An 18,700-nucleotide genomic window follows, 5' to 3' on the forward strand; every position below is an offset into this window, starting at 1 on the left:
TGGCAGGACAAAATTTTCCAAGCCTCAATTGACCAAATGTCATCAAGAATCATAGCATTGTTAAGAGATATAAACATCTCTTTGTCTCTCTTACGAATGCGATTAAACGTGAACTGTAGAATTATCACAGGCCATACGACATACTTCCAATAACACCGATATTGTTTCCAACTTGATAATTACCACATGCACAATCCATCAGGTATACGGTCCATTTCCAACAATACTGATATTGTCTCCAACTTGATAATTATCACATGCACAATCCATCAGATGTGAGGTTTTTATCACAAAATGCATCGGTGCTAGTTGGAGTGGGTTTATGATATTTAAACTTTTATTTTCTCGTTGATACGGTCGATATGGGATATTTCAACATGAACATCCCTTAATTTTTGGAGCAATATCCTCATTGAAAGTGGGGTGTTGAATTCCCCCCGTTATCGCTACAAGTCGTTGGGTTGAACATTGAGTTACAGAACTAATGGGTGAGTTTCCACGAAACCTAGTTTTGGATCTCTCGATCATGATTTGCTGACATGTTGTACTCGTTTGAGATTATTTGATGAATTTGGAAAAGTATGAATGAGTCGACTTTTGAGCCAACTGTAACTGCAGAGGGCTTTCGTTTTCTGACATTTTATATTTCAAGTAGATGCAAGACAAGACATCAACTTTTGATGCCTGATGGGGTTTCTTGCACAGTTTATCTCGCGTTTCTTTTCTCCTCGGAGTAATGACGGTGATCAAAACAAGACCAGATCCAACCGCACAGCACAAAGCCAAAACCGGGCCTTTGCGGAAGACTTCTGCCGTCGCTTTTCACTCGGCGAGATGAGAGCAGCAACACAATGTTTCAGTAACAGCTTACGTATTGCTTCAGATGACAACGGCTCCGTGTACAAGGGTACTATCGGCAGCGACAAAGTGGTTGCAATCAAACGCTTTGTGGGAGATTCAAAAGAGCAGTTCAGGACGGAGGTGCAGCTACTCTGCCAGCTGCGCCACCCAAACATTATCTCTATCATCGGATTCTGCGAAGAAAAAGAAGAGTGCCTCATCGTTTACAACTACATGTCCAATGGTGCCCTCTCTAAGTACCTTGATGATCCCCTCGATAGGGATCCAGTCCTACAGCTGTCGTGGAAGCAAAGGTTGAATATCTGCATCGGGGTGGCGAGTGCATTACAACACCTCCACACCGGGGTTAAGCATTCTATTGTCCATCGATTTGTGAATAGTTCCAATATTCTATTGGATGAACAGTTCGTGCCAAAGCTTTCCGACTTTGGGAGGTGCATGACAGGCCCTCGTACTCTGTCGAATGGATTAATTAGATGGGACTCCGTGATGGTAAATGGTACATACGGTTATATTGCTCCAGAGGCTTTCTATGGTCAACTCACGGAAAAATCTGATGTCTTCTCATTTGGATTGGTGTTATTGGAAGCCTTGTGTGGAAAATCTCTGCCAGTAGATATTTATAATTCACTGAAAACGGGTGAAACTTCTCTTGATATGATTGATCCATTTCTGACGAGACAAATAGCTCCGGACTGTTTGAAGAAATTTGTGGAAATCATCCAGAGATGTGTTCGCCCTAGCGGAGCTGAACGGCACTCAATGGGGGAAGTGGAGGTGGAACTAGAGAGCGCACTGCAGATGCAGGAAAGTGCAGACGCCGTCAAACAGCCCTTCTCTATCAATTCCTGAAATCAATGATGCTTTCTCCTCGTTGGATATGCGTCCGCGTACTCCACGCCATCCAGTAGTTAGCTCCACTGGGTCTGCTGACCTTGATTCAAATAGTTATGATCTTCCAGTACCTTCTGATGACAATAGCTTCGAATTCAAATATTCTAGCTGGTAAACAATAATTTAGAGAAATGTGATGCTGTTAAGTATAGTTTGTCTTGTATTTTTTGTATTAGCTAGCACTTGTATTGTCACCAATCCAATATCAGCATTGATTAATTTGATTAATTTGATTAATACTTTCAAGCTACCAGTCGTTCGGTAATTGTATGTTGAGTTTGAGCTTTAATATGAAATTTTCAAGCTCATCTAATTCAATATTCATCGCTATAGCATTACTTGCATCCCAATCCAACTCAAAGGTTGCCCGGTTTCAAAGAAATTACTTGGGTTTGAATTTTCTCGCATTGTCTTTCCGTGTCAGCATTACCAACTTGCCATGTACACGCGTATGAGTAGCAGGAATTATGCCGCCGATTTCTATAAATTAAGGGTACATCAACGATGGTGCTACTGTTCCTCTCATCACGTTCTACGACTGGATGTCCAACGCTGACCTCTGTTCCAGCCTATTCCCAACAACTGGTCGCGTGATCATAAAAAAGATCCACCACTGGTTCCCTGGAAGCAGAGACGAAATATATGTATTTGTTGATTCAAATGGAACTCATCTTTCATCAGTTTATTATGGTGGACCTAGTGGTTCTGCTTGTCGGAATCTTGACAAGGAAGAGAAGAAGAAAATATTGAAGATCAAACCTTCTGTTTGTATTTTCACACTGGAGAGAGAGACATTGCTCTGTTTGTATTTCAAAAACTGAAAACAAAAAATTGAAGATCAAACAAGCCATTAGTTCTAACAAAAAGGAAAAATAATTAAAAGCTGGGCTACGGGAATGGTCCAATCTGGCAACTTCCTAGCACTGGGACCCTATGAACGTGGTGGTATCACAAGTAAATCATGCATCGATCATTGATGTGAGTAAATTAAAACACATGATAGTCCGTGATTGACTTAAAACACCGCCACTGATTCTATGTTTCTGTGAATGTGGGATATTATCCTATTGTATGGTTTCCACACAACCCTTCAATTATATAAAGCAGCAGGGACTTTCTCTTTGATGTGAACGCAGCTCGCATTTTTTGGATGGATCGGAAAAAATCATATTGTTGACAGTTGAGTTGAGTTGAATTGAGTTTCTCTTAAGTTAAAGTCTTGATCTTCTGGAAGGCTTTGAGTCTTGACACTGCTATTTGCAGCAGGTCTTCGAAGAAGAAACCAGCATGCTGCAGCTGGTTAATGATTTTGGACTCTCTCTCTCTCTCTCTCTCTCTCTCTCTCAAATATCTATGTATTATAGGATGAGGAGGATCACTTTGCGTCCACGTTTCGATGTGTGATTGGGTGTACTGTGCAGTCTGTCTCACATTTCTTCTCTCTTCGGAAGAAGAAACAAAAAGATTGGGCGTTTCCAGAAGAATTATGCCATGGTTTTACACATGCTGAGATCAGTGCAGCAACTCAATGTTTCAACGAGAGCTTATGTATTGGTATGGGTAGCATTGGCTCAATATACAAGGGATATATTAAGGTCTATGAGGGTGATGACAGGAAAGACGTCGTTGCAATCAAGGGCATTTCCAGAGTTTCAAAACAGGGAATGCGTGAGCTCAGGGCGGAGGTACAGCTGAGCTACTGTGACAGCTGCACCATCCCAACCTCACCTCTCATCGGATTCCGCCCATAAAATGTAGTGTATCATTGTCTACGACTACATGCCCAACGGTTCCCTCTGTGATTACTCTTTGATCCTTCCAATATTAAAAATAAAGATCCCTTTCCCTTCCTTGACTTGGAAGCAAAGGCTGAAAATTTGTATTGGAATGGCGCGTTCAATACACTACCTCCACGCATGGGGTTGAGCATGCTGTCATCCATCGAGACATAAAATGCTCCTACATTATATTAGACCAAAACTTGGTGCTCAAGCTTTCTTTGGGGATTGCCAAGTTGGGTCCTCCTACCTTGTCAAATGCATTAATCAAATTGAACTCGGGGGTATCCGGTACAATAGGCTATCTTGATCTAGAGTATGCATTGTCCGGACAACTTACTGAAAAATCTGATCTCTTCTCATTCGCAATGGTGTTATTTGAAGCGTTGTGTGCCAAATCTTCTTCAACAGAGATACCTGAATGCGTGGACAAGGGTGAGACTTTCGCTGCTATGATTGATCCATTTCTGGTGGGAAAAGTAGCTCCACATTGTTTGAGAAAATTTATGAACATCGCTAATAGATGTGCACGCTGACAGGAGCTGGACAGCCCATGATGGGTGAAATGGAGGTGGAACTTGAGTGTGCACTGGAGCTGCAGGGGAGTGCAGATGCCATCAAGCAGCTCAAGGAGTCGGGGACAACTACAACCACTTCTCTTGCCCCTCCTCCTCCTCCTGCCCATGACATGGAAGACTATACCTACTAAGATACATCATTTACTGAGATCAATGAAAATTTCTCAAATATATATTTGCGGGAGTGGCTGTGAGATTCATTTGGTACTGATTTGTTAGTGCATAGGAGTAGCTATTACTTCTCACTACAAGAACATTACAAGAGGTACAATGAAATAACCAATGAAGAAATAAACTCTTTTCTTTTACATTCTTCAACAATTCTTACCGAATTAACTTCAGTTGCGTACTACAATGGACGGTACATGTTGCACTTTGTAAAAATCCTCTCCTTCACTTCCAATGTTGATCTTGAATAAGCATCCGTATATCTCCAATTCCTGAAGTGTTTTCACAAACCTCAGAGAATCCGGAATCGTCTTCAGTTTGGTGCAATTTGATATTTCCAAACGACAAAGACTAGGCAGGGCTCCTTCTTCCATCGTCCAATCCTCTAACTTAGAAAACCCTCGGAGGAGTAGAGACTTGAGTTTTGGGAAACCTTGGTTAGAGCAGACCATTTTCTTCCCCATGAACATTTGCCATCCGCTTAAAATTCTCAAGTTCGGCAGTTTTTCCAGTGTTGGCATTGGATCTTCCTCAAGTTTAGAGCCCCACAATGTTAACTTGGCAAGGTTTGGAGGGAACTGATGGTATTCTGGCAGCTTCTCTATCCGCCCTTCCACATGCAATTTTTTAAGACGACGACAGCTTAACATTACTTGTGTAACATCAACAACCTCATCAGGGAATGAAAGTGTCTCACTTGTCAAGGACAAAGACTCAAGGCAGCTTAACGTTCTGTTTTGGGGATTGAAAATTTTCAACAAATTATTGAAATGTTTTGGATCATTCAACACCAATTTTCTAAGATTGGTCAGCTTGCGAAGATCTTCTACGTCGCATTTGTTTGCAGGAAAGTTTACGAGTGTCTGCAAGTTGATCAGATTTCCCAGTTGCAGCTTATCAACTGCATTGCCACACCACTTGGGAAGATATAAATGCCTTAGCCCTTCCATCTTCCAAATCACATTCGGAATTTGCACTGTTGGGTCCCAACTCAATTTGCTTAAGGTTTGCAAATTTAGAGTTTTCAAGTGGATCAAATTGCCGATGGATGATGGCAATGCTTGTATACGTGTTTTCTTCAAACTTAGAAACTGCAACTGAACCAATCCCCCGATATCTTTAGGTAACTTTTCGTATGGTCCCTTGACACCTTCAAGATCGAGAACTTTGAGCATTTTGAACTCCAAAATTGTTTTTGTAAGCTGCCAACTTACCAATCTACACTTGCTTGCATGGAAATATATAAGTGACCTGAGACTGAGGTTGGAATCTTCTTTGTACTTAGACGGGATAAGATTATCGACATCTGAAGGTAAGAAGACAGCAAGTCTGCGAGTTTTACCAGTTGATTTTGCTTCAGAAAGCATGCGAGAAGAAGAAGAAGAATCCACCATCATACCTTCATCCAAACAGCGAACAGTCTGGAGAAAATTTTCCTGCTTTGCTTTCGACAAGCACAAGTCACGCATAAGATCATGGAGGCGGCAAGTTTTAATTCTTCCAGTTGAGCCGAGAGCTCCCACTTGAACCATGCACCTATTAATCAAGTAACCCAAGTAGCGTTCCGCAACATCCTCTATTGTTTCATCTCCCTCTGCTTCATGGTGTGGCGATACAATGCCTTCTGCAATCCATAATTGAACCAGTTTTCTCCTCGGAATTTCAAAATCTTCCGGAAAATGGCTCAAATAAAGGAAACAGGGTTTCAATATAAAAGGCAAATCATGATAACTCAAAGCCAAAACCTCAGGTACCGTAGAGTGTTGCTCATGCCCTTTGGCTCGCTTTAGATACGAAAGAATATCTCTGAGGACGATATCCCACTCGTGCACTGTTTCTTTAGTGGCCAAAAGTCCTCCAAGCACAACAATGGCCAAAGGCAAGCCAGCACACTTTTTCACCATTTCCCTCCCTAACTGCTCCTTATCTTTGCTTCTGATAAAATCTGCAATATTAAAGAAGAAAACAATTTAGCAAAACTCTCTCAGTTGGGAATAGCAATCCTATAAGAAAATGTGATGAAACAGAGTATGCACATAAAGGATCAACAACTAAACAATATATGTAGGTTCCCAAAATTTCTGAGACACCATTATTTTTTTGTTTTAAAATTCTTCGCATATAGGAAATCAAGAATTTGAATTAGGATCCGTGAAACTGAAGAAATGATTGCAAATCTGAAGTAGTGATGGCATTTTATTCATTTATGGATCCTTGGTAGGGTAGATTTTAATGACAAACTTCAAATTATATACCTTGCAAGAAGAGAAGTTATTAATTTCTGGGTTAGATCGTATTAAGTTTCTAACTAGTTAGCGCTTAGTACTATTTATATAATTAGGAAATGCATATTGATACAAAATCCGGATGCATACTTAAGAAATTGGAATGGTAAACTACCTGGATCACCATTTCTTGGAAATGCCTTCTTCTGAAGCAACTCCCAACCCTCTTCTTCAGTTAAGTTCCTCGGCTCATGAAGGCCGCTTCGGTCTACAAAGGAAGCTAAGTCCTTATTACGAGTTGTAAGCAATATTCTGCTGCACCCTTTTCCCGACGATGGAAAGGCAGGACTTAGAATTTTCCAGGCCTCAATCGACCAAATGTCATCAAGAACCACCAAATATTTCTTCTCTATTTGAACTTGATAAAGCTTCTTTGCAAGCTCTTCGTCTCTCAATTTCAAAATGTGATCCCTCTCCTCTTTCGATGGAGAGGTTAGCTTAATCAGAATGCCTTCCCAAACATCTCTTGGTTTGCATTGTTGAGATATATAAGCCCACGCAGAAGCGTCAAAATAACGCCTAACATGATCATTGCGGTAAATTTCCTTGGCAAGAGTGGTCTTCCCCAAACCGCCCATCCCACAAATGGACACAACTCGACCGTGTTTTTCTTCATTCATGAGCTCCGCCACTAGTTCGTTTATGCTTCCTTGTAAACCAACGATATGGTCATCAATAACATGGGAATAAGACCACCTCAATTGTCTTTGCTTCTCAAACGCAATACTCGACGAGCCTTGATGATCTCTTACTACAGTCAAGCCGTAAGTTTGTGTACTTCTAGTAAGGTCAGAAATTCTAGCTTTGATGGCCTCAATCTCGGACCCAACTCCATAAAGGTTTGAAGCTTGGTTGAAAAAACAAGCGTACCTTTTTAGCGGATTGGAAATTGGTGTTGCAATTTTGATGGTAAAACTTCCAATGACATCCTCTGCATCATAAGCAACTTCTCTAATCTCGGAAACCCAATTCCGAATGCTGTCATCCTCGTCTTGCCTCTTATCGGCATCTTTCAAGAAGCATTGCATCCGACTCAGTTCGACTCGGATCTGCTCAACGTTTTGCTTGACCCCGTGTAAGAAGGTGGCTTTTTCAATCAGCAGGTCCCCAAGCCTTTCAATGACAAAGTATACCACTGACTCTGCCATGCTTTGTGCTTGCTAGCTACTTCCTGATCCTCAAAATTACAGCAAAACAAAGGTTGATTTTACACACACAAGAAAAGAAGAAGAAAAAAACTCTTCCCTTCTTTCTTTCTTTGTGATTTGTATAACCAACTGGCAATTATTTTGATATTTTCCACCGTCCGAGTCTCATTCAGTGGAGAAGGAAGAAGCGAAAAAAAAGAAAACATAAAAGATCTTGAAACTTTGAGTTTTAATGATAAGGACAAAATAAAGGGTGAAGTAAATAGTATCATGATTGATTTTTTAGTGTAAAAATATGATTTTTCGTTAAAATGACAGTACCGACTGCTTTTCGTTAAAATTTCCAAAAAAAAACGAGACTGAGTCCCTTTCAGTAGGTAATTGTTGGGAAGATTCATGGCTAAATTATATATCTCGAGTTTATATCCGCTTGTGTCTGTCTATGCAGCAGGAAGTTTCTCTTCTCTTGTTGGGAAGGTGGCGAATGGTCCAATCTGGCGTGCGTGACTGCAAATATTTTGACGTGAATGTGGGGCTATTATATTATCATATAATATCCTTACAACCCTTCAATTATTTTCCAATTTAGAGTACATTAATATTTGAGGGCAACGCGTGAAGAAAGAAGAAAAAATAATTGGAAACAAGACCAAGTTTGCTTCAGTAGGTAATTATTGGTAAGCTTCTTAACTATATATCCCGAGTTTATATTTGTTTGTGTATATCTCTCTCTGTCGTTACCATGGTTTAAAATATCCATAATATTCTGATATTTTCATCGAAATTTCCGTGTTTTTAGACTACCGATATTTCCGATATCATCGATATTTTAGATCTTGCTAAGTCACTCATGTATCTTACCATGCAATGTATAAAGTGTAAAATATTGTACTAATTCATCATATATAAATGATTATGGTGTGTTTAAACTTCTTTCATTAATTACTACATATTTTCTACACTAACCATGTTTGCCAGCTCGCTATATAATCAACTTAAATCAGTTATATCTATCATACAATGCACTTCCTTCCAATTTTTTGTGATAAACTAATAGATAATTGACTAAATAAACATCCTGAAAAGTTTCAATAAAAATTTCCAAGTTTTTCTTACAATTTCCGTGGTTTTATTCAATTTTTATCGATATCGATAATATCCCAATATTTCCATCGAAATTTCCGTGTTTTTTAACTACCGATATTTCCGATATCATCGATATTTTATACCTTGGTCGTTAGAAGGGAATTTACAGCAAGAAGTTTCTCTCCACTTGTTGGGAGGGTGGTGAATGGTCCAATCTGGCGTGCGTGACTGGAATTATTTTGATGTGAATGTGGGGCTAGGGCTATTCTATCATCATATAGTACCCACCCAGCCCTTCAATTAATTTCCACTTTAAAGTAATTAATATTTGAGAGCAACGCGTGAGGTCCTTGTCATATTTGTGTGTATGGATACACATACATATACAGTCTCCTTCCCTCAAAGACGATCTCTTCTGAAAAATCATCAAAATTTAAAATTATACGATCGTTGGATTCAATGGTAGTCATTTTAAGTATTTATTTTTAGAACTGTATTCATTCATTCATTTTCTTCCTTTTGAATGTGGTGTTCATTCCGTAACATTTTTCAACTATCCAAACCGTCTATATTTTAGTACACATCATTCATAGATCACCTTTGTAAAAATTTAGACAAATTCAAAAATATTAAGGCATCCAATTAAGAAATGAACAAATACAGTTTTTCAAAGAAATACTATTACGATTACCATTTAATCCAACAGTTAAACGATTTTGAATCTGGATGATTTTTGTAGAGATAATCTTTGAGAAAAAACTTAAAAGTTGAACAGTTGGATCGTTGAAATCCGACGTGGAGTAAGACCTACACAGGATCCCTCAACGGTCGTGCCAAAGTAGAATCTTCCCAACAATTACCTAAGAATCTCGGGATATATAGCTAAGAATCTTCCCAACAATGGCAGGCATCAAGACTAGTTAGCCAACTTGGTTTAAACGAATTAAGATCCATGTTATATTTCTGTTTTATGGATTATGATATTTAGTAGTAGTACTAAACAGTCAGATATGTCACGTTTCTTCAATAATTTGTGGAAGAAATGTGCACCATATTCATCTGATCATAGAAGAAAACCTACAGATACAGATCGAGATGAAGCTAAATGGGCGTTTCCAGAAGAATTGTGTCGTCGGTTTTCATTCGCAGAGATCTTAGCAGCAACTCAAAACTTCAATAAAATTCTAGGGAGGGGCAATGCAGATGTCTACATAGGATACACCAATCTCAACGGGGTAACTTCCACGGTTGCAATCAAACGCATCCCCGGTGCACATTTCAATATTCAGCAGGGGCGCGAGTTCAAGGCAGAGGTGCAGCTACTGTGCCAGTTGCGCCACCCCAATGTCATCTCTCTAATCGGATTTTCTGCCAAGACAAGGTAGAGTATGCCATTGTTTAGGATTACATGTCCAACGGTTCCCTCTCTGATTCTCTTTTCAATCCTTGTAACGATAATAAGAATCCGTTGTCTTGGAAGCAAAGGCTGAATATCTGTATTGGAGTGGCACGCGCAATACACTACCTTCACGCAGGGGTTAAACATGTTGTCATCCACCGAGACGTCAAATGCGACAACATACTATTGGACCAAAACTTAGAGGCCAAGCTTTCTAACTTCCGGCTGTCGAAGATGGGTCCAGTAGTTAGCCCAACCAGGTCTGCTGATTTTTCAGTACTTTCTGATGACGACGGTAGCTCTGAATTCGAATATTCTGGCCAGTAAATAATTAAAGTTTATGTAGAAAAACGCGATGCTGTTGGAAAAAAAAAAAGGAAAAAAAAAAGAAAAAAACTATCGAATGTTTATTAGTCTTGTGTTTCTTGTATTAGTTTAATCGAATTTCGCATTGAAATTGGGGTGTGGCTTCCTAGATAGCTACCTACCAGTCGTTGGTTAGGTTTGGATGTTGAGTTTTAGGTTTGACTAGCAACGATGCCCGCGCGATGCTGCGGGTTTAAAAACTGTAGAAACATGCGGAAAGTTCTAAATACATACGATATGCAATACTATTTAGATATATGTTGAAATCTATTTACAACCATATGGATTGACGGTTCTATTGCCATTGTTCTAATACTTCATATCTTTTACAAATTGAAGTCCTAACTGTCCTTAACTGAAAGAAAAGATAAAAGTTTCTTTCTCACCGAAATCTATTAATTTGAATCAAATCTAATAAAGAAGTATAGATTGTAGCATACCTTGTAATTTCTGCAAGCTGGACACCTGCAATATCAATAGTGACATTTCTTCCTAAGCCATCGGAAAAAACCAAATTTGAACAAAACTTCCTCGCCCCCCTCCTCTGTCCAAATAAAAAAAAAAGTCATATTTCTCTTTCGGAACCTCTAATCACGACACAAAACCACAACGATAAAAAAAAAAAAAAAAAAAAAAAAAAAAAGAAACTAAACACATTAACTCTTGACATATACTTATTACCCAAGAATGGAAAATCACTGAAAACACAAATCACCAATGAAGAAATGAGGAAGCAAATCAGCAACCTAACTATAAGCATTAGGACGAACCATGCTAATTTGTTCATAATTGATCTGTCTCCCTACATTTCCCCTTTTTCTCAACAAACGAAAAGACCTATCCTCCTTTTTTTTCAAACTTGCAACCACATAGAATATTATAACAGAATGATCAAACAAAACAGGTTAACTCTTGAGCACGCATAACTGTCGAGCATGGAAAGACTTTGGTTTCTTGCAAAATAATGGAAAATAAAATAAGAAACCCGTTGGGAAACTTGGCAATAGATTGATTAAAAATAATTTAAAATACTTTTTATACCACTTGGTGATGATAAACACTATTCGTTTCCGAATGAAATTAAGCGTAGTAAAGAAACATGCCCCAAATCAGCTGAAGAACTCATAATAGAAATTCTATCTTGCAATTTATCATAACCTTTTCCATCAAAGAACATTCAAAATTTTCAACAGAAATTGGATTCTATAATGTTGGTTAAAATTATCTACACTACACATTAACACAATAAAATATAATCAGTCGCATAATTATTAATCTGCGAAACAATAAGAAATTAATATAAATCAAAAGACGACAAACCTATTACTTTGCATTCTCATTATTGCATATACCTGAAATTTCCCATCACCAGAAACTCTTTGTATAAACCATATGTATGTAACCTGCAAGAAAGTATTAAGAAATTAACTAAACTATCACTCAAGAAAAGTTGGCAACAGAGAGAATAATAGTATTACTTATGAATGGAAAGCTGTAGTCTTCTGGTATACTCACTTGTAGTTTGAAAACTAAATGAAAGAATGCAAGACATAATATATACACAGAAAAGTAAAAACTGAAATACATAAAGACACTAAAAACTGAAAAAGGTTTCAATTACTACAGTTTACATCAATGCATATCAAATTACACATACATGTTTGAAATTGTCGCAAAATAAAGGAAAATGTAACTGGCTCATTTGGTTTTGGTTGTTACAACTGAAAGATTTTAGTTTTGTTAAAGAAAACTTATTGAGGAAGATGGAAAAGATATAAAAGAAATTTGTTAAGTAAATTGGTTTTTGAAACATATACAGATTTCCACCCTTAACGTAGTTAAAGCATTTAAAACAGAAGGTTAAACCACTGATAAAAATAATAGCAGGGGTAAACAGGCAATGAGTTCATTTGTACTTCAATTTATGAAGGCCAATCTAATAAGCCAAAATATGTAGGGCAGTAAAGAAATTATTAACCAGTAACAATGATAGATAAGCACATGTAAAACTAAAGAGATTTTTCGTTACTATCAACTGCAAAAAAATAACCTATGCAACGCAAAAAATGTTGATACAGAGTTGGAGTATCAATGCCTGAAATTGGTATTTGAACCACCAACTACCTCCGTGAGTATCTTTGTTTGCTTAATGGTTTGGGTTGAAGTTGGGAAAGGAAATGTAATTTCTTAAAAGAAGGAGAGAACGCAGAGACGAATACACAATGGTTCACGTGGCCACCTCAAAACAGGTTGAAAATTAAGCTTCACTATGAATGGAAAGATTAATAGATGATAATTAAGAAGGCCTGATACCCAAGCCGAAATCAGAGATATCCTTTGTAAACAAAAAGATTGAGCATTTCCACTCAAAATAATTTTTTTTTTTTTTTTTGGGGAGGGGTTGGGAAGGCTCAGAAAAAGACATCAAATTTTATACTTATTGCATGCAAGGTATGCAACAGCCTCCCACCGCTTAAAATCACAGAAATAAAAGGAATAAAATCAAGAAAAAAAGATAATTACACAATAATCACACCTTCACTAAGATTAATTAATTAACCAAGGAAATAAATTATAAAAAAAAAAAGACCATGAGAATAATTGGCTCACCTTTGTACTGTGATTTGCTGCCAAAAACAAAAATAATGTCATATACATTAAGCCTGCCTAATTACTAAAAACAAAACATTTTGCGAGAAGTAAGAACATACCCAAACTTGTCTGCAAATAGATGAGACAATTTTATACCTGAAACAGATGGGAAATTTATTAGGAAAGATAGATCAGCCCATATGTGTGTAATCTATATACAAAAAACTACTCTCTTCACCAGCCAAATCGTTTCACAAATAAATAAAAAACAGAATTATATCTTGAACAATGCCAATTAATGATTTCCCATTTCCTTAAGCCGAACATCAAAGCCAATGAACTGATGAAAGAGCAAAAAAGAGAAACAAAAAATCTCAATTAAGCAATCAAATGGAATCAAATGGAGAACTACTTGACAGAGCTGGAAAATTACTATAAAAGGTTTGAAAATTACCCAGTAAGTTTTAAAAAACAAAAAAGAGATGAGATGGAGTGGGAATCACATACCAACAACACCTTTAAATATGCAGTGCTCCTCTGAGAGAGCATCAAGAGTGACTGATGAGAGTGCAGAGAAACGAATGATTGAGAAATTAAAGCTCTGAGCTCAAATTTGGGGATTCCACTTTCCAACTGGGTAAGAAATAACAGAGAGCCAATCCACCAAAAATATTAATCAAATGGTTTCTTCTAATTCAAATTTTGGACCGCCCAAATTCCGATGAAGCAATAACCCAAAATTCCAACAGATTGAAGCTCTCACAGACTTCAAATTATCAATAGCCAGCAATAAAAAAATTTTGAAAACAGTAAAAATGAAGCAAAAAGAAATTAAAGCTGCGAGCCATTCTCTAAATCTCAGACACCAATCCAAATCACCAGTAATTTACACATAATGATAAGAATCTAGCAGTATTCCAATTGTTCAAAACCCAAATTCCAGAAATCATGAAAAATGTTACAACAGCAGATAACAAAGGGTCAAAAAATGAACAGCCACACCTTCTGAAATAAAAAACAAAACCAGAGAACACATTCACACCATCGATCCAAACGATATCCAGAAAAGAAAAAAAATTGACAGACAAAACCCATGTAAACATATAGAAGGAAAAAAAAAAGAACTGCAGACGGTAAGGAAATCACAAAACTCACCAAAAAGGAACTGAAGACAGCAAACCCAATTTTGGATACCAAGCAGTGACAACGATGGCACAGAGATGAATTTTTACAAACGAACCGATCGGCGCGAGCAGAGAGAGATGAGATCAGAAAGGTAGAAAAATTAGGGTTTGAGACCGTGCCCCACCACAGCAAAGCTAACTTTTGATAGCAAGCAGAGACAGAGAGGAAATTTTTACAAACCGATTGATCGGCGCGAGCGGACAGAGATGAGATCAAAAAGGGAGAAAATTTAGGGTTTGAGAGATAAAGAAAGCTAATCCCAAAATGGGTGAGAACGACGACTACAATAAAGAAAAAAGGAAAGAGCACCGAAGCATCCAAAGAAATCAAAACAGGAGAGGATCAACCCGTGGCCTCCGAGGACAAGGCAGTCATTTCACTGTGGAAAAGATGGCAAAAATTTGGCTTAACAAACAAATTGAGGGGCATTTTCGTCCACGCACTGTCCGTGAACAGTACAGTGGCGTTTGGGTTTTAGTATAGGTATAATATGAATTTTTCAAGCTCCTCAAATACGACATTCAGCGCATCTGTCTGCTTTGATAGTGCCATTATTACGTGTCTGTTTTGTGACGTCTGCGTTGCGGGCATCCTAATCCAACTCGAAGTATGACATCTCACGTCGTTCAGGAAGTGATCTTTAAATGTATATTCATATCCTTATCTAGCACGAGGTATTTTGGAACCTTACTAACTTCGAGTTCCATTGGAACTTCAAAGTTAAGCGAGTAGTGTGCGAGAGCAATCCCATGATGGGTGATCTATGAGTTCCCAAAAACAAAACTGTAAGGAAATGGTAACCCAAAGCGAACAATATCGTACTACGGTGATGAAACAAATCCAGAATATGGTGGACCCGGGTCGGGATGTGACACGAAGTTTGGCCAGTTTCGAAGAAATTACTTGGCTCTGAATTTTCTTGCATTTATTTCCATGTCCCATTACGAATTCATTGGGGATGCCGCTTCAAAAGTAAGTCCCCTTTGCCCAGGAGTGCCAAGACTTATGATCATCATCAATTGATTCTTAATGTCTAAATCTAAGATTTTGAGCTCCTGATCTTGGAATTAGACAACAGTTAGCACAATGATGGGTTTCAGTACTACCGCAAAGTCCGTCTCATGTTTCTTCTTCTCTGCGTGGAAGAAACTAGCATCATGGGATAAAAGTAGAAAACGCAGACAAAACCAAGATTGGGCCTTTATGGAGGAATTATGCCGCCGATTTTCGCTAGATGAGATCATAGCAGCCACTGAATGCTTCAACGACAAGTTCCATATTGGTAGCAATACCATGGGCTCAGTCTATAAAGGGTACATCAACGGCGGGGCAACTGTTGTTGCAATCAAGCGATTTACAGGCAGCAGACAAGACTTCAGGAATGAGGTGCTGCTGTCCTGCCAGCTGCGCCACCCCAACCTTGTCCCTGTTATTGGATTCTGTGAAGAAAAGGAGGAACTCATCCTTGTCTACGACTACATGGCCGAAGGTGCCCTCTCTTCTAAGCTGTTCAAAAGAGCGGATCTTGATCCGCTGCCCTGGAGGCAGAGGCTGAACATATGTATCGGGGTAGCACGCGCATTGCATTATCTCCATGCAGGGCTAAAACATGTTATTGTCCACCGCGACGTGAAATGCTTCATCATACTATTGGATGAAAGGTTCGAAGCAAAGGTTTCAAACTTACTAACGTTCAAGATGGGTCCTCCTAGTTTGTCAAATAAATTCATACGAGTGACCTCTGGTAGGATCGTGGGCACTTTCGGGTATACTGATCCCGAGTATATCCATTTGGAACAATTTACAGAAAAATCTGATGTCTACTCGTTTGGAATGGTGCTGCTGGAAGTGTTGACTGCCAAATGGGCAAAAGAGTTTCAGACATACACAGGCAGGCCGGACACCTTATGCGATATAATGGACCCTTCTTTGAGGGGTAAAATAGCTCCTGATTGTTTGCAAAAATTTATGGATATCGTTTACAGATGTGTAAGTCCTACAGGAGCAGAGCGGCCCTCAGTGGGCGAAGTGCAAGTGGAACTCGAGTGCGCATTGGAGCTGCAAGACAGTGCAGATGCCAAGAAGGACGCTTCTGTTGGTCTTGCAGGTGACTATAGCTACCAAGGGATGTCAATTTGTGAAATTGAAGATATTTTCTCATTTTTGGTTAGGCAGCTGTCAACTTCGGATGCGTCAACTCTTGATTTGAATAGCATCGATTTTTCTGCTTCTGATGATGGTTGATTCAAATCCAATAGGGCAACAATAATGTAGACATTTTCATGTATACCATGCCCTTAAATCCATTTGTTTTTACAGTAGGCTCGTATTTACATACTTTCAGAACAACAGCGAAGATTTGGTAAATTTTGTTTCTTTTTCTTCTAACTTAGGTGCTTCAAATTGTCTGACCAAAAACAAAAAGAGTTGAGTGTTACTGGGAGCACTATATCTACAAGCAGGGCTTGACAATTCATACAGCTATCAATCAACCGAGAGCAAAAGACCGTTTGCTTGACTCCTGTTGTAAACTGAAATTGAAAGGAACGAAATTACCTGGAAAATGTAGAAGCCTTGAGTGTAGAATGATTCTTGGGATGAGTGGCGGACTAAGTCGTTCTCTTTAAGACGTTTCGCAGCTCTGCCCAATGTGTGGAAGCAGTTCACAAACACCACGTCGTCCCTAAGATAAAACAGCCCAAAACCATCTTCTTCTGATAAGGTTCTTCCTTGCACACTGGATGAACCTTCGAACTTCACACCCTTTTCAAAATGTTGCTTTCAGAACTCAATTTTTGTTTTGAAAATTATATAAACTATTGTTTTCTTTTTCCTGCATCTCCTTGTACAGGAGATCAATAAATAAATAAATAAATATATATATATATATATATATATATATAACCGCAAGGAATTAAAGCAAAAGAAATCAATACGTACAATCAACAACGGAATGAAATTAAGTACATGGACTTGATCTTTATCTTTATAGAAGGAATCTCATCTTTAAGATGAGAAGCTTTAGTACGTTTCTTTTTGTGGAAATAAATCAATTGTCAAATCATAGGTTAATAATAAATTTATAAAGTTAATTACTACTTACGTTTTATATTTAAAATTTGTAATAAATCAAAATATAAATATATTTAAAATATTTAAATAAAAACATATTTATTCCAACAACTCCCCGAGTCTTTGAGTCCTGACACTGTCCTTTTTATTGTTGCATAAATGCTTTATATCATCCAATTATAAATTTTTTGGGGTCTGAACTTTAGATCATTGCATTGCACCTAACATCTCCATATAAAACTATATATCACCAGATCAATTCTAACTAGATTTAGCCACCATCAAACCCTAGCCATCAAGGATACAAAAGAAAAGAAATCAGCTATTACATCCAGTGACCAAATATTAAAAAAATATGTTAATTGATCAAATCCGAAATGGCTACAGGGATTGAAGAAAGGAAGGTACCCTACACAACATGCCAATTATCATGCGGGTCTTTTAGGTTGGGGTCCAACAACATAGTTGTTTTTTAGACTAGGTTCAGTTATTCAATTCCTTTTCTTATACCAATTTTGTCATTTCAGATAAAAAATATAAATTTATATCAAGCTTACTCTTATCATATCTACTTCAGATTTCGTTTGCGCACAGGCTATTACCTTAATTAGTGTTGGATTAGCAAATTACACTTATCGCAGTGATGGAAAGAAATAATGTATATGCACTACGGTGCATGTTTGATCCTCACCAATCCCTTGCCCCTAATAATTAACAATTTAACTTACTAACGTTATCGTTTGTTATAAAAATAAAAAATAAAAAATAAAAAAATTAGTGTATGCATTAAATTATAAAATAAAAGGATTTAAAAAAATTATAAACATATGGAGTTTGATGGATTTTTAATGGATTTCCATGGACCTCCTGTGAATTTTGAGCAAAATTCCTCCAAAATCTCACTGGAAGAAGCATAATTTTGTAGACTAAATCAGACTATATATGAAATTCATCAAAATCGTTCACTTTTAAAATCTTTTAAAATCTCAATTGAATACATTCCTTTATAGGTTGAGAAGGCCAGGTGTGAGTGCAGGCGTTTTAAGGATTTTTCTTTTTTCAAGTATAAGGGTTAGGTTTGACAGCGGTGGTGTGTGTGTTTCTTCTTTGCTTTTTGCCATTTTTTGGTAATTTCTTGTATTTCCAATTTTTTATTCGTTAATTAAATTATTTTACCTTTTTTCCACAAATACATTTTCACATACCAGGTATATGCATACATAGGCTATAGCAAAGGTATTTTAAGACGGACTTAACCTGGCGATATTATTTTGTAATTCCTGTTAAC

The 18,700-nt window shown here is 37.8% G+C and overlaps 2 protein-coding genes, 2 long non-coding RNA genes and 3 pseudogenes across 8 annotated transcripts; 4 read left to right on the plus strand and 3 right to left on the minus strand.

Moving 5' to 3' along the window:
- The first annotated feature begins 421 nt into the window (after nucleotides 1-421).
- LOC126618031 (receptor-like protein kinase FERONIA) lies at nucleotides 422-2,031 on the plus strand (annotated as a pseudogene).
- Nucleotides 2,032-2,087: 56 nt separating this feature from the next.
- On the plus strand, nucleotides 2,088-16,707 carry LOC126618032 (receptor-like protein kinase FERONIA). Its single transcript, XM_050286104.1, has 2 exons — nucleotides 2,088-2,117; nucleotides 15,237-16,707. The coding sequence occupies exon 2, from the start codon at nucleotides 15,427-15,429 to the stop codon at nucleotides 16,582-16,584; it is 1,158 nt and encodes a 385-aa protein (XP_050142061.1). The 5' UTR covers nucleotides 2,088-2,117; nucleotides 15,237-15,426; the 3' UTR covers nucleotides 16,585-16,707.
- Nucleotides 2,298-4,432, plus strand: LOC126618328 (receptor-like protein kinase FERONIA; annotated as a pseudogene).
- On the minus strand, nucleotides 3,580-7,929 carry LOC126618029 (putative disease resistance protein At1g50180). Of its 4 annotated transcripts, none has more exons than XM_050286101.1 (3): nucleotides 6,680-7,929; nucleotides 4,440-6,224; nucleotides 3,580-4,210 (listed from the first exon to the last, which is right to left on the minus strand). In XM_050286101.1, exons 1-2 carry the CDS (start codon nucleotides 7,710-7,712, stop codon nucleotides 4,450-4,452), a joined length of 2,808 nt encoding a protein of 935 aa, XP_050142058.1. In that variant the 5' UTR covers nucleotides 7,713-7,929; the 3' UTR covers nucleotides 3,580-4,210; nucleotides 4,440-4,449. The 4 variants fall into 4 exon arrangements, with proteins under 4 accessions (XP_050142058.1, XP_050142060.1, XP_050142059.1 ...); XM_050286103.1 differs by having other exon boundaries at nucleotides 3,580-4,235; XM_050286102.1 differs by having other exon boundaries at nucleotides 3,580-4,238.
- On the plus strand, nucleotides 9,776-14,946 carry LOC126618033 (receptor-like protein kinase FERONIA; annotated as a pseudogene).
- On the minus strand, nucleotides 11,973-14,661 carry LOC126618034 (uncharacterized). 2 transcript variants are annotated; one of them, XR_007621633.1, is made up of 4 exons: nucleotides 14,311-14,661; nucleotides 13,663-13,788; nucleotides 13,275-13,311; nucleotides 11,973-13,190 (listed from the first exon to the last, which is right to left on the minus strand). It is a non-coding gene; the product is annotated as an uncharacterized LOC126618034 (long non-coding RNA). The 2 variants fall into 2 exon arrangements; XR_007621632.1 differs by having other exon boundaries at nucleotides 11,973-13,311; nucleotides 14,311-14,659.
- On the minus strand, nucleotides 16,545-18,204 carry LOC126618035 (uncharacterized). The gene is made up of 2 exons (XR_007621634.1): nucleotides 16,897-18,204; nucleotides 16,545-16,747 (listed from the first exon to the last, which is right to left on the minus strand). It is a non-coding gene; the product is annotated as an uncharacterized LOC126618035 (long non-coding RNA).
- Nucleotides 18,205-18,700: the final 496 nt, after the last annotated feature.

The sequence above is a fragment of the Malus sylvestris genome, chromosome 4, assembly GCF_916048215.2.
Source record: "Malus sylvestris chromosome 4, drMalSylv7.2, whole genome shotgun sequence".
Classification (NCBI taxonomy): Eukaryota; Viridiplantae; Streptophyta; class Magnoliopsida; order Rosales; family Rosaceae; genus Malus; species Malus sylvestris.

Bases quoted from the DNA above. Each gene is read 5' to 3' on its own strand.
- LOC126618029 (XM_050286101.1), bottom strand. From the start codon at position 7,712: ATGGCAGAGTCAGTGGTATACTTTGTCATTGAAAGGCTTGGGGACCTG. The intron at 6,225-6,679 runs GTAGTTTACCAT...TTAATATTGCAG, and splicing joins TCCAAGAAATGGTGATCCAG to ATTTTATCAGAAGCAAAGAT.
- LOC126618032 (XM_050286104.1), top strand. From the start codon at position 15,427: ATGATGGGTTTCAGTACTACCGCAAAGTCCGTCTCATGTTTCTTCTTC.